At 39.4% G+C, this 15,146-nt stretch overlaps 1 protein-coding gene across 13 annotated transcripts in view; it reads left to right on the top strand.

The window, feature by feature from the left end:
* GREB1L (GREB1 like retinoic acid receptor coactivator) overlaps positions 1-15,146 on the top strand; it is a 245,122-nt gene that overhangs the window by 122,494 nt on the left and 107,482 nt on the right. For 10 of the 13 annotated variants that reach the window (XM_090039779.1, XM_090039780.1, XM_090039777.1 and 7 more), the window contains 2 exons: positions 12,896-13,067; positions 13,247-13,444. In XM_090039779.1, coding sequence (XP_089895905.1) covers positions 12,899-13,067; positions 13,247-13,444 — 367 coding nt within the window. In that variant the 5' untranslated portion in view covers positions 12,896-12,898. The remainder of the gene's footprint in view (positions 1-12,895; positions 13,068-13,246; positions 13,445-15,146) is intronic. The other 3 variants (XM_090039785.1, XM_090039787.1, XM_090039788.1) reach the window with 1 other exon arrangement.

Here is a 15,146-nt window from a genome sequence, read left to right on the forward strand (position 1 = left end):
ATATGCTACATAAAAGAATGAGGGAGAAACATTTCCCATTTTGAGATAAATATAATTTCTACCAGAATATAATATGAAAAATGGATTTATTTAATAAAATATTGATGAACAACATGGCCACTTTTAGTCAATGGTCTGGGACAATTTCACAGAAAAATTCTGATTCACTGTTATCCTTGATGTAGTTTTGTCTGGCTTTAAAGATATCACATACCCTTATTTTCTTTGTTTGTTTTACTAATACACTATTTTTGGCATAGAAATGGCCATGAAAACAGATGTTCAATTATTTTATTATTTTGTATGTTTGCAGCAGCAGGTGAAAATGATGGGAGAAGGGTAGCTTGTTAATGTGCCTGTTAATCTGAAGACTGCAGTGGCATTTCAGATTAGACAAAATGTACTTTTTTTCATGTATTTTAAAGTATATTTAAATATCCAGTTGTGAAGAAAGATGATTGTTATTTATTTAAAGAGAAATCTTACTGAATACTTCTTAATAAAAAACAGTAGTGGTCCCAATCTGAAGGGAATTTATAAAGATTCTGCCTTATACAGTTAGTTAAAGGTTAGTCTTTACCCCCTAACTCCCTTAGTATTACTTTTTTGGATGGCCAGTCTTAACCTTATAGAAACAAGAAGAAAAATGTATCAGACCTGCAGTAGCTTTGTACAGGATGCTGAGGAAATAAGAAGTTACTTAAAACAAAACAAAACAAAAAAAAGCTTATTTTATTCAAGTCTTCTAGCTACAGAAACTTGATTTTACTATGTATTTTGTATATTTTCCTCAAATTTAAAGAATGACCTTGTGGATTTCCTCTCTGAAAATAAGTTTGGGGTAAGTATAAGGTAGGGGATACACTTGATTGTGCCTCTCTTGGTATAATTTGGCCACAAAATCTAACCTTTCTTGGGGGAATAGCACCAGTAAGTGGGTGATCCTAAAGTGACATGGCATGATGTATCAATTCCTGTGCTCCTGTGGTGAACCCAACCTGCTGCCACCATGACAGTGAAAGAAAGGTAATCAGGGAAAAAAAACGGAGGGGGGCCTATTGCTGGGCTTGTCCCTCATTGTTTATCCTGCTATATTTTTTTTATACCTTTTTAGTTGCTATAGATCAGCCAAAGTCTTGGACTAAGTACAGACAGTGAAAAAGCCTGAGGCTGAATCGATTCAATCTTCACAGGTTATTTTAAGCTGCATAGATTGTACCAATAAGCAAGTGAACAGACATTCACTTTTAATTCTGGAAATGCCTCCAGTGGGCTAGGCCATAAGCCAGAGGCTCTGGAGCACACCTCCCTGTTCTGCTGCAGCAGACAGCTTGGGCCAAAATTTGGCCTGCCTACCCTGTGAGGGAGGGTTTGCAGGGAGGTGCAAAGTATCCTGGTATGCTGGGGGACTGTGAGTTAACTTGAATCTGAAGGGGCTCTGAGACAGAAGTGCAATAAATCAATTTAACCTAAATCAGTTAAGTCTGATACTACATCCATCCAGGTTTATCTTAAACTGGTTTTAGTCATTTTGAAAGCAGTTTATGTGCACTGAACTTCTATTGTGGTACAGATGTGAACTGGTGTCCAATGACTTATTGTAATTTGTGTAATTTCTGTCCCTAACCTTGGAGTGATTAAAGCAGCTGTCATTGTAAGATTGGCGGTCTTAGCTTTGTTTTCTGATATTTGAAGATTTAACCTAGCTTGTATAAGGAGGCTATAATTGTGGCTTCTTAGTTAAAGCACTCATGAAAACTTCGTTTTTGACATTCTGACTTCTTCATATGAAAACTTTGTGATTAGAGGAGGTGAAAATAGTTTTATGGGCATTTTGAAAGGTCCAAACAAAAATGACAGGTGCTTAAAATGAGCTCAGTTTGAAAATTTAAAAGAAGAACAGTACCAATAGAATGTTGCTAAGGACCATGGCTTTCTCTGTTTTTCGAAAGATCCAGTATATGGAGAGATCTACAACAGTGAGAGCTATAGCAATAATAAAACTCAAGTATTCAGACAGAATTTTCTTGTATGTCCTCATTTACACCATCCACAGCCTTTGATAAGATTTCTTTCAGATTTCTGGCAGTTAGTGTTTTCTGTCTGTTTATGTAAACTTAGCTTATGATTTCCACAGCTTTTGCTTTTATTTTGCTGTTGTCTTTAATAAGATGGCTTCTATTTAAATGGTAGTCTTAGTTTTAAAAAAACCCAGTACTTCAGTAGGTGTCTGTTTTCATATAACTACCTGGTAATTATTATCAAGTAATTTCATATGATTCCCAGGCCACAAGCCCTGGGTCTGAAATGCAACTGTTAAAAAAAGTATTATTAATGAAAATAGCCAGTAACAGAAATCAATATTAAAACTGAGAGAGAAGGATTTGTAATTATATTGTACTTAGAGCGAGACCAGACAAAAGTTGTTCCTTGAACTCTCTATTTCTGAGACAGTAAAAATGCTAATTTGTCAAAATGCATCCTAAAAAACATTATTTCTTTCAAAAGTGACCAGATTAATTTTATTGCTAGTGTGCATACTTTCACTAAAGCCAAAGCTTTAAAAGGGGAAATGGATCTATAGGAAGGTATGCATGTTAAAGTAGAAATAATTTTAATAAACTGTTTCCAGTTAATTACATAAATTGCTCAAGATCTAAAAGAGGTGATAATGTAAGTTACCATGATGTTGACTTGACATATAAACAGAAAACACAGCGCAGTGAACATCAATATCAGAAAACCTAAGTTCATGAATATGCAACAGTGTAATGATTTTTTTAAATGGGTCCATTTACATATTTTACAGATATGAGACTTTTTATTGTTAATGTTTTCTTTTTTTTTTTATCCTTTGTGCTGTTCCTGGATACAAGGAGTGCAGCTGAGAGAGCAGCAGGGCAGAGTTCCTCAAAGTGGACAGTTTCTGGCTGGGGGGAGAGGTGGGGAGCATTGCTCCACTGGTCTTCTCCCTTCCTGGACCAGACTGGGAGGGGACATACAGGAATTCATTCTTATGAGAGGGTTTCTCTTGTAAGGGAGATCTTTCCCCAAGAGGCGGCATATCTTCCCCTGATGAAACAAAATGAATGTTTGTATCGTCCTAGTTTCTACGGGAGAGCAGTGATTTTCCTGGTAGAAACAATGTCTGTACATGGCCAAAGTAATTAGTTACAAGGTTCTATTAATCAGATTTAAAATTACACTATACAATTAGGCCCTGATCTTTCAGATGCTTAAAAGTGTTTTGGCGCTTGCTAACAACATGAGTAAAGATAAACCTATGCATATTTGCTTTGAAGAGTCTGAGCAGGATTTTCAACAGTTCAACAGCTCAACTCTGCTGCCTCTGGATTTAGTGCGAGAATAATAATCTAGTTTTTCAGTGTAGCCCTCTAACAGTATTGCATTTCTAACAAAAAATCAGAATTTTTGCATTGAAATAGTTCTTCTCTTCTCAGATTTTCTGTCAAAATGTGTTTATTTTGTTTCCCTTCCCATTGTTTTTATTTTTGTCAAGGTGCCTAGTAACAGTACACAAACTATTTCTCCAGCACTTACCCAAAAATGATGAACTAATGGTATTTGCACTATAATTTTTCTGCCATTTTCACAATATCATTTAGAAGGAGTTTTTAAATTCTGGGTCTGAATGGTTTAAGTGTACAGGGTTAATTCTTGAAAAGGACTAAAAAGCAAAATGTACGCTGACTTGCATTATTGGGAAGCTGTTAAATTAACTGACCTCATGCCCTTAGTGATGTATGACATGTACCCTTCAACACTTCTCACGCTGATATTTTAGCATGCGTCATTATTTCTAGTTCCTGACCAATTCATCCTTGATTCACTACGGTTTGTTTTACTACCTTACAATGGTTATGGTTTGTTTTCATTTGACTTTATGCCTATCATGGACTAAATTGATTTGTTCTAAAGCTTAGCCTTCACCCACAAAAGATGTAAAATGAAAAGACCAAATTTATCTTTTGTTACAAATGCCTTATTTGTATTGCTAATTAAAATACAAAATGCAGTTTATTTGGTATGAGTATTTTATAGTTCAGGTTCCTCTTTTCACCATTAAGAATGAGGGGGGGAAGGGCGGTGTCTCCCAGATATCAGGGGTAGGGGAATGTGCATCTCAAAGAGATTGAAAGCATGAAGTATGTGCGGTATTGTGTACATATAATGGATATACAATGAATATTTGTGTGTGTATATGCAGATGGATAGCTTTTGTGTGCGTGTGTATGCATCTATCTGTGTGTGTGTGTGTGTATCCATCTGATTTTAATTCAGAGTATCATATTTACTTGAATGTAAGGCAACCTAATAATTAGAATCGATATATGGGAAAATTATAAATTTTGTTACACTTTTCCAGGTATAGAATCTAATAATTAAAGATTTGCCTTGAATTTGCCCTCCCAGCGCTACGACAGAGAAAATAAATCTGGAGGGGCTCAGGTGGCTTCCTTGCTCTCTGCACACCCCCTGCCCCAATTCTTCTCCCAGCAGCCCCTTCCCCATTACTGTTAGACCCTACTCTCCCTGAGCATATGGAAGTAAAGGGCAGAGGGCGAGAGTGAAATGTGAAAATGCTGACCTTGAAATAAACATGCCTGTAATAATTTAGTTTATTCATTCAGAATTGATGAATTTTATCTTTATTGAAACTGCTGCAAGTTTTAGCACAGGTAGCAAGGTTTTAAACAGCACTTTTGTATCTACTTACATAAACTGCATGATATTAGTCCAAAGCCAAATGGCTCGTGATTTACCATATATTTAATTGGGCTGGGCTTATGGCAGAATCAAGCTTCAAGCCATGGTGACCCCATAGCTCAGCATTGCCTAGTATGTGTGTGTATTCCAGATACCTCTTCCCTTCTCCCCCTCCCCCCACCTTCCCCAAAGGATCCATGTGCTAATTTGCCCCCCACTGGTGATTGGAATCCAGCAATGGTTTTAATTCATTCAAGACAACAGAATCTGGTTTGACATAGCACTTGTTAATTTTTTTTTCTTTCTGAGTCAAAATGTTCGGTATCTGTCTTGAGATCTTTTAACATAAATCCTCTGCAGATATTACTAGCATCCTCCAGACAAATCATGCCTGGTATTTTGCCCTGTAATGACTTATGTAGGTATTAAAATAAATTAGTAGATTTAATGCTTCCTTTTTGTTCCTTTTACTTTTGTTCTTGTTTTTAATAAAAATGACATGAGGTGAATCTACATTCTTAAGTACTTGCAATTCATGCTTCCCCCATCTCTCATCTGCTAGCGATTATCTAATATTAAGAATGCCAGACTAGTTGATTTATTAGCTTTCCTACAGAAGAGCTGGCTTCTGACTGGAACTATAACTGAGAATATTGATATAGCTCTTCCTGATCAGGAAACAGAAAATACAGAAAATTTGCTAAAAGATTCCCAGCTGAGGTATGAAAACTCAAGAAATCTGATTCTTATCTGAATTTCACCTAATTTTCTGCAGTCCTGTATCAGACAACCTGAGCTACACGACGTTAACGTTGAATATAGTGACATTTTTTTTTTAAACCAGAAGGGAAATCAGGAGATTTCTGAGATGTAGAGGCAGGGATTCTGTGGGACTGTATCCTAACACTTGGAAGATGCATTGAATGTAGAGAATGTTTGGACAGTTTCAGATATATAAATTCTCAGAACTTTGAAACTACACAATTAAATTTCTTAAAACTTGACCTCCTTTTTCTAGACATTATTAAAAGTTTAAAATCAAGTCAAGTTTAAAAATAGGTATGTATTGTACTGTAATATACTGTACATATGGTTATATTATAACATTTTCTTTATATAGTAAATTCTTAGGCTTGACATAAGTTTTGTCAAATTGTATTTGCTTGATAAACAATGAGTTGAGGAGCAACATATATTTTAAAGTCAGAAACAGAATAAGTTAGAGTTGAGACTGAACTGCCAACCCTTCTTATGTTCTGGGTTTTTGTCCTGAGTTGATTTTTAAATCCTGTATCTGAATGTTCCCAGGTTTGTGAATTCAAAACCTGGATCTAAACTCAAGTTGTCCAGGATTTAGGGTGTTTTGTTTTGTCCGTTCGTATAGATAATTTCAAGTTGCTAACTTTGGGAACTCAAGATTGGATCTTGAATTTTAGTTCAACTCTTCTATCATTTGTTCACATACCTTTGCAAAAATGCATCTTCCTATTCAAAGAAAGGCTATCCTGCACCCAAAATGCACACATTTTATTGAATAAATTATAGTCTCTTCCAGCCTATCGCCATATCTGTGATAACAGACTGATGAGTTTAATTGCAATCAATGTTTTCAGTATGGTAAAAGAAAGAATTCTCACTGAGAGGGCACTCCACTTTGAGCAAAGATAAGGCATGCTTGACCTGCCTCTGTAAAGTTTTGCTGTACATGATTTTGTTGTTCATTTTTCTTTGCCTTTTTGATAATCTAGGAATAAAAATTATTTGCCCCCACCATGGGTAATTGTGGAAGGCAGGGGGTGAAAACAGCATGCCCTTAGACCAGTTGTTCTTAACCTTTTTCACCTGAGGAACCACTCACAGACTTAAGATATCTCTTGGAAAATGCCAGCTCTTAGCTTTCACTTATTTTTTCACTACAGAAAAATAATAAAGCAATTCTCCTGTAGCAAGGAACGCAGACCACAGCAGGTCAGAATTGGGTAAGAAGAAGAATACTGTATTGAGGAAATAGACAAAAGAAATGTTACATTTAAGCTAAATAACACATTCTAAGCAGTGTTACAAATGAACAAGTTTTTTTTATATCTCATTGCTAAGGTATTCCTTAGAGATACAAAACCCGCTGAAAGCTCAGCAGTAGCACAGTGACTTACCAAGTAAACATCTTTGTTTCTTTGTAGAGAAGCTTTGCTCCAGGGCTAAACTAGATCAGATTTCATTATCATGAATTTTTGGAAAATACAGCTCTGTTAGTTAAGCTAAGAGCAAAGTTGGGTATAGTGGTAGCTGAACTAAGATGTCACTGCTAGGGTCAGCGTTCACTATCAGGTTAATTGTGAAATTGCCTTATAAACAGCAACAAAATCCTAGTTAAGTTCCTCTCCTTAAAGTTTAGGTTAGGTCCCAACTGGAAGCTAATAATTTACATATCTATTTTATATTGAATAACGTCACTTATTTTCACTTTTCTTACTATATAGTTTTACTCTAAGAAGTTACTGAACTTTCCTATTCAGTGGATCTTTCTGTGGGTTCAGGGCCATGTCTACCTACTTTCCTAATAATAATTAGTTTTTACTGCTTTTTACTTCTCTTGACACTACAGAGCCAAATGAGCTATTTTGTTCCCTTCTTCCTTGCACACTGTCAGTTGTGTTGACTCTGTTATATTTTTAAGGCAGTGGGACAGCATGTGATTATACCTTGAATTGACAAGGATGTTCTAAGAGCTGAAAGGAGGCTGTTCAGCATCCTTGATGAGCCATCACTTTTTTCCTGCGTTTTTCACTGAAGGTGTTCAATGAGATCACCCTAAAAATAGATATTGTTGAAATGTTACAATTTATTAGCTCTGCTTATCCCTTAGAGCATGGGTTTTCAACCTTTTTTAGTAAATGTATGCCTGGTGGCTGGACGTGGAGTAGCGGGGGATGGCGTGGTGTACAACTGGACGCAGAGCAATGGCAGTGCTGTAGGGTGGTGGGAAGTGGCAGTGGCAGCGATGGCTGCCATGTGTGAGCTTCCCTTCTCCCCCTGCATCCAGCCAGCCAGGCTGTGTCCCCACCCTTTCCCGGCCCTCCTCCTGGGAGGCAGAGGTGCAGGGTGGGGACTAGCAGTGCTCCATCCCTGCCTGCCTGGGTGTACCCTCTCAGGCCCTCCCAAGTACCCCTGCCTTAGAGGACAAGGAAGCCAGAATGGTAAAGGCTCCAGGGAATCCTGGGTTGTTACCAAGTAAATCTATTTTACTACAATTATCCCATAGTTGAAAAATGTCCTTGTTAGAGGGCAGGTGGATAGAATCTCAAAGATTCCTAGCATTCTGCTCTGTTACAGAGGAATTTCGTGACTTTTAGGTGTTATACAGTGAACTTTCCAGTGCAAGTGGTTCCATTCTGTATGTCACTGGTAGTCAACCTTTTTCACCTGTGGGCCAAATGAACAATGCCTGGTATGCCTGCAGGCCAGATCCATCTGAGAGACCTGACCTGGTCACAAGGAGGGGGCAGGGGGAAAGCCTGGCCTCAGTCTCGCTGCACAGAGGAAAGGCATGTGGCCCAGGCCCAATCTACCCACATGCAGGGAGGGAGTGAGAGGGCATGGCCTGGCTCTGACATTATCCCTGCTTTCTCTGTAGTTGCTTTCTTATCCCCCTTATACCTGAGGTACACTGATATCTTAATCCTATAGACACATGGGAAGAAATCTCTAGAGAAATTCCACCAGGACTTTAACAACTTCCACCTTTCCATCAAACTGACTCTGCAATACTCCACCCAGCAAACTTATTTCTTGGACACAACTGTGAACCTTTGCAGTGGCCACATGAACACCACATTGGATTGGGAACTGACTGTCTATTGCAGCTACCACCATGCCACCAGCTTTCCGTGTAAGCACACCACTAGATCCACTGTTTACAGCCCTGCTTTATGTGATAACATATCTGCTCTATTCTCATGAACTGGGATGGATACCTTTAGGGATCTGGAACAGGGCATCCTACTAGGGGTGGTAGGGGAAACAAGGTCTCTCCCAAACCCTTCTGGTCCCCCCAGTGAGTTTATAGATGGTCACCAGGTCCCCCCTCAGCCTTCTCTTGTGAAGGCTGAACAGATTCAGGTCCCACAGTCTCTCATTGTAGGGTCTGCCCTGTTGTCCCTGGATCATGCAGGTGGCCCTCCTCTGGACCCTCTCAGTGTTGTCCACATCCCTCCTGAAGTGGGGCGCACAGAACTGGACGCAGTACTCCAGCTGTGGCCTGACCAGTGTCGTGTAGAGGGGGAGGATCACCTCCTTGTCCCTGCTAGAGATGCACCTGTGGATGCACGACAAGGACCGGTTACCCTACCAACCATGACCTCGCATTGTCGGCCCATGTTCATCTTGGAGTCAATAATGACTCCAAGATCCCTTTCTGCTTCTGTGCTCTCAAGAAGGGAGTTTCCCGTCTTATAAGTGTGCTGCTTATTAGTACTGCCCAAGTGCAGCACCCTGCACTTGTCCGTATTGAAGTGCATCCTGTTTTTGCTAGCCCACCCCTGTAACCTATCCAAGTCTTGCTGCAGTCTTTCCCTCCCTACTAGCATGCCTTACTTTGAGCAATGAGGGTAACTCCAAGGTGTCTCCTGCATTTATTTCCCTGTTGATGTGACCTTTTTGGTCCTTCTCTAGTCAGGCACTTTGTTAGGTGCGAGTCAGTTAGGTTCTGAATTAATTTAACTGTCTCCCGACCCAGTTATCCTACCTGAGTCCTCCTTAGGGACAATAACTCATAAATATCCCTCCTGGTTTATTTGGGTCCTTCTCAATCCAATAGGCCCCCCTAATCGATCAGTTTTCTTACTCTTATCAGCCCCTAATTAATTTTAACACATTGTATAATAGAGTCCATGCTCTAATTAATCAATTATCTGCTTTGATAAGGCTTTAATTGATTTCATTGCCTTGCACAATACAGTCCATCAGTTTCTTGACTTCCCCCTTTCTTGTGCAATCAATTCAGGCCCGTTAATTGTCCACCTTCAACAAAGACCGGGATTCCCTTTGCTCTCTATCATAAGAGATTTCCTTCCTACTAGGCTGGGAGAAGTCTCTGCAGCTGCAGTCTCAGTGTCAGCCTTCCACAGCCAGAGTTCTTCTCCCTTCTCTGTCTCATTTCTACTTCCACAAGGTACTTGTCTCCCCTCCCCTTGCTTTCCCCTTTCCATGGCTCTTGTAAGTTGGGCCACTTCCTTTCTGAGGAGGACCAGAACTCCTTCAGTCCTATGGGAGCTGGTCCCAGCTGCCTGCTGGTGGTGTGCGCAGTTTAACCCATCTGGTGCCAAATTGGCATTTTCCCCTGGCTCCAGCACTCTTGGTGACTGTCTCCCCTGGCCAGACTTGCCTCAAGGTGCGAGCATAGCAGGGTCTGAGCTCAGCCTCCTGCTACACCTGTATTGTAATGCATAGATCATTTCTATATGCATATATGGGACCTTACATGTAGAATGAAGACAAGAGTCAGTCTGTCTGATCTGGCATCCTAACCATCCTGCCTGTCTTAATGTCCCTGCTAATGGAAAACATGATCTCTAGCTCTCATATAATGAATGTCATCAGTAGATTTTTTTAACAGGTTTTGTACAGGAGGTCAGTACCATTGTCCCCTTTTTATACCCAGAGAATCTGAGTTAGAGAGAGGTGATGGTAACTTTCCTCATGTTACCCAGCAACCTAATGACTAAGCCAGGAATAGAACCCAGGTCTCCCGAATTGTAGTCCTGTGTTCTAGCCACTTGGCACACTGCTTCCCAGGTTATAATATTAGAAGACACGAGGAAGGTGGAGTCATGAGCTAAGGTCATGTTTATATATTGCAGTTTATATACTGCATTGGTTCCTGTCTTATTTCCCCCCCAATTCAATACATAGCCACAAGTTAACTTTACTGGAATAACATATTACAAGAAATCAATCATTTGTATTCTGTGGTGGATACTAGATTTTTATTACATCTGTCCAATATGTGTTGTATGTGATAATGGCTCAATACAACAGTAGAGTTATAATTTAGCATGTTGTTTTCAGGTCATTTTAAAATCTTCTTTGGCTTCATTGTCACTTGGCATTTAAATTTGAAAGATCATGTAATGCTACTGGAGGCATCAGTTTAGTAGTTCCTGCTGGCATATTATAGGAGAAATGCAACAAAACCCTGAGGAAGCAGGGTATAAAAAGTGAAACATTTAAGGGAAAATGATTATTAATAATATAATAATACTATTATATTATTTATATATAATATCGCCTTTTAGCTATTTTTACTAGATTTCAGCAGTGGCAACCAACAAAATTATTAGGTGTCTCTGCACCCAATTGCTTGGCTAACATAACAGCACCCTAGGCCAGAGGTTCTCAATGTTTTACAACAGGCAGGCTCAAGTAATGAAGTTTGGCCCTAAGGCTGGCCACCAGTGTTCTCTCTAAGCTGCCCGGCATGAGCAGGTGCACTCATGCCGTGTTACCAGGTGCACTTGTGTGGCCATGCACACCATGCAGCTTAGAGGGAATGCTGCTGGCCACTATTGCAATCCAGCTGCTTCCTTTGCCATTTCTTTCCTGCTGCTTGCCACTGAATATCACCCTGGGCCAATGTTTCCAAAACCTGGTGGGCACTCTCGCACCCTCCTCCTGTTGACCAATTGCCATTGGAGGGTTCAGTGGCAATAAAAAACTGTAGCTGTAATAGAGCAGTGCAGACTTTCCAGGGGGCTTCCATACTGGTGAGCTGCTGGCTGTGTGCCTCCAATTCTACCTCCTACCTCTGAATGCTGCCACCTTCCACCACTTCCACTTGCTGGTGATTGCCACTGGGGGGCTGGATCAAACCTTTGTGGGACAGATCTGCCCTGTGGACCATAGGTTGACAATCCTGCCCTAGATAAAATCTTGTGGACATGTTTTTGGACAATTATTGAAGTAAGTTAATCTGTGAATTCAATATGTTGTATGTTCTCTGCCGTAATATATACAAAAAATCTCCAAGAGATAAGAAAATAAAGACTAGACTATATGTCTAGTATGCTAAAACTGCATTTGCATCTCTTTAGATCAGGGGTGGGCAGTTATTTTGGCAGATGGGCCACTTGTGTTTTGGTTAGCTGTCAAGGGCTGCACATGTAAAATCTTTCAAAAAAAAATCATTTAAACAAATTATAGATTAAAAATATTAAAAATCAAGCATTTACTAGTAACATATTTTATTGTAAAAATATTTTTTGTCCTGATTTATGTTTTTTTTGAGTCGTGTATATAGAGGTAATTGCATGATAGCTCAATAGCACGATGAACATCCACTTGTAGGCAACCGAGTGGCTAGAAGGCATGTGGGAGCTGGAGCTGGAGGCCTGTATACTGGGGCAGGAGCCCCCTGGCTGCAGCTTCCCTGATGCCTGGCTGGACATGTGGTGTCTGGCATGCGTGCTCATGGCCACTGCTTCTTCCCCACACTACCTGCTGCTCAGAACACAACAGGGGCAGGAGGAGGAGGACCTGCTGGAGGCAGGGGGAACCAAGCAGTACCTGAGCGGGAGCAACTGTGCTGAGAAGCTGTGCATGCTGGCCAGGGCTGGGGTAGGGATATCAGTGTGTGTGGGATGGACAGATGTGGGAGTGCAGTGTGGGCTGCCTTGGGCAGGGGTAGGTAGGGCTTGGCCCAATGCAGAGTATGGCGGGGGCTGCCATGGGCCATATGCAATTAATTGGTGGGCTGGTTTTGGCCTGTGGCCCATATTTTTCCCATCCCCACTTTAGATATTTTTATCTGTCCTCAAACAAATTCTATATCAGATAGATTTTTTGAAGCAGTTGAGATTAATATTATTAGGAGAAATAGTAAACAAACCAGCATTTATGAGCTCTGCTAACTGCAGTAAGAGCTCTTATTGAAACAAGCAGACACAGAAGCTTCCAAACTCAGACACAAACAGGAACAAACAGTACTATTTCAAGATGTTGTTGTTTTCACTACATTTTTCATTAACTACTAAATGCCACTGCTAATGTTTATCCTGCCGGATATTTATTAATTCATAAATGACCTGTTTGAATAAAGGGTCTGTGTATGCAGTTCCTCACCCCCTTAACAAACTAAGCTAGTCTCTTTTTTCTTCTATTTTTTTGCTAACAGATAATGGGGAATTCATATGCAGGGCAACTGAAATCTGCCCGCTTTGAAGAAGCTCTTCACAACTCTATAGAAGCCTCTCTGAGATGTAGCAGTGTTGTCCCACGGCCAATCTTCTCACAGCTCTACCTGGACCCTGATCAGCCTCCTTTCTTGCCGGAAGGTAACCATGCAAGTATGGCACATTTCAGTTGTCATTTTTTTTGCTAAAGAAAATATTATAGCTCAGCTCATTTTTGGACATAAAATCCATATTTAATTTATGTGCCTCTTGGAAGGGAGTTGTGGTATTTGTCTGCCATTGCTCTGACCTGAACTAATACAAGGGTGGTTCTGTTTTATATTTTTGCTCAGATGTAAAACCGAAGGTGGAAGAACTGGACAAAGAGTTGGTGCATCGTTACTCGCAGAATGGAACCCTGGATTTTTCTAATAATCAAACTGTTAATGAAATGGAAGATGAAGAGGAAGATGAAGACATGTCAGATTCAAGTAGTCCACCAATCCCATATTCACAAAAACCTGCCCCAGAAGGGTCTTGCACTACTGATGGTTGGTTTCCATCCCTGTATCTAAAATGAACTGAATGAATTCTCAGTATCATGCTTAGTCTTCAGAGTAACAATGAAAACTGATTGAATTACCATACTGAATATTGATAGTATATTGTTCCCATGAGAGCTATTAATAAAGGGTCCAGTTTTCCAACTTTTACTCATACTGGGAAGTACTTATTCACATGAGTGGTCTTGTTCAAGAGTCTAGAAAGGTGACCATGCTTTTTGGCTTTTGACTAAAATGTTGCCTTTCAGATTTAGGCCAGAAGATACTTTATTTTGCATTTCAAACCCAATTTAACTGGATAGTTTTTCAAACATTATAACTATTTTTAAAGGCCAGCTTGAATAGGGCTAATTGCACAAGGATGACTTCCCAAAATGAGTAAGAATATGGAGCAGTCAGCCCCAAACACTTACATGAATTCATAAAATTCAAAGTAACTCTAACATACAGAAATAAAAATGTGTTTGTTCTTTATTTCAACTTTTCTTGATTTTTTTTTTTAATGTAAATCTGAAATTGTCATTCCTAATCTTCAATGAACTGTAATCCTTCTAAAAATTCAGTTAAAAAACTTTGGGAAACAATTGAATAAGGGGAAGAGGGTTATATTATAGAGGAAAAAAGAGAATTGTTGTTTGTGAACATTGATTGAGGTTCCTTATGGCCCATTATTAGCTCCTTAAAGATGATCGCAGTCTATTGCATATGCTCACAAAAGTAGTGGGAATGAGTTCAACCAAATTATGTGGATAATTGTCAGTTCAGTACTGTAACAGGTTCACAGCCTATCCATAAATGATTGTTAAACACAAACGTTGACAATACAAACTTTTAAATGTAAGCTGTAAAGCAGGAGTTTGACACTAAAAGGCAGGGTAGATTTGCAATTTGTAGACTAATTGAGTTAGAAATAGATATAAGCTTTTGTGAATGGGATCTCACTTCATCAGATAGTGTGAGACCATGTGCACAGAGCAGTGTATAGAATGGAGAAAGTGATTTGAATATAAAAGGTAGGAAGGAAGTGTGTTAGGGAAACAGCTGTTAGAATGAGAATTAAACTGTGGGCTCACATTATGAGTATAGCCTACAGATCTATAAATCCCTAAAAGAAAATATTAATAATAGCTCTTATATGGCATTTCTATTTTAATAAATGACTTTAACATCAGATTTCTGCTGGGTTGTTGGCCTCTTGCAGTGATTGCCATTAAAAAGTCAATATTTACCAGCAAGTACTTTGCATATGTAAACAATATTGCCAGCATTTATTCCCCATTGTGCCCTAAAATTTCCATGGTAATTGGTGGTAAATATTGATTTTTGCTTTTGCCCCTCTTAGTCTGGGTTAGATGGGCATTTTTGTCTTTTAGAAGATTAGAAACCTATCATCAAATTGTAAGAAGGGAAGGGAGCAACTGTCTCTTCTTAGAAACTAGGGAAGGTTATTGGGAGTCTGTTATGTAGTTTTTATATTTTCTTCTGTTTTCTGAGTTTGTTTTTGGTTTTTTAGAACTACTTAGGGATAGATCTTAATACAGGAATTGCATGGACACTGACTTACTGGTTGATGTTCTCATAATAAGGATAGGTAGCCGTGTTAGTCCGAAGTCAGGCAGAAGGTAAGGTAGATTTGAACCTTACGAACTAACTGAATCAGATGCATAAGCGTTCGTAAGCAACTTACTTC

Source organism: Crocodylus siamensis, chromosome 3, assembly GCF_052110815.1.
Source record: "Crocodylus siamensis isolate JL-2025a chromosome 3, ASM5211081v1, whole genome shotgun sequence".
In the NCBI taxonomy this organism is placed as follows: Eukaryota; Metazoa; Chordata; order Crocodylia; family Crocodylidae; genus Crocodylus; species Crocodylus siamensis.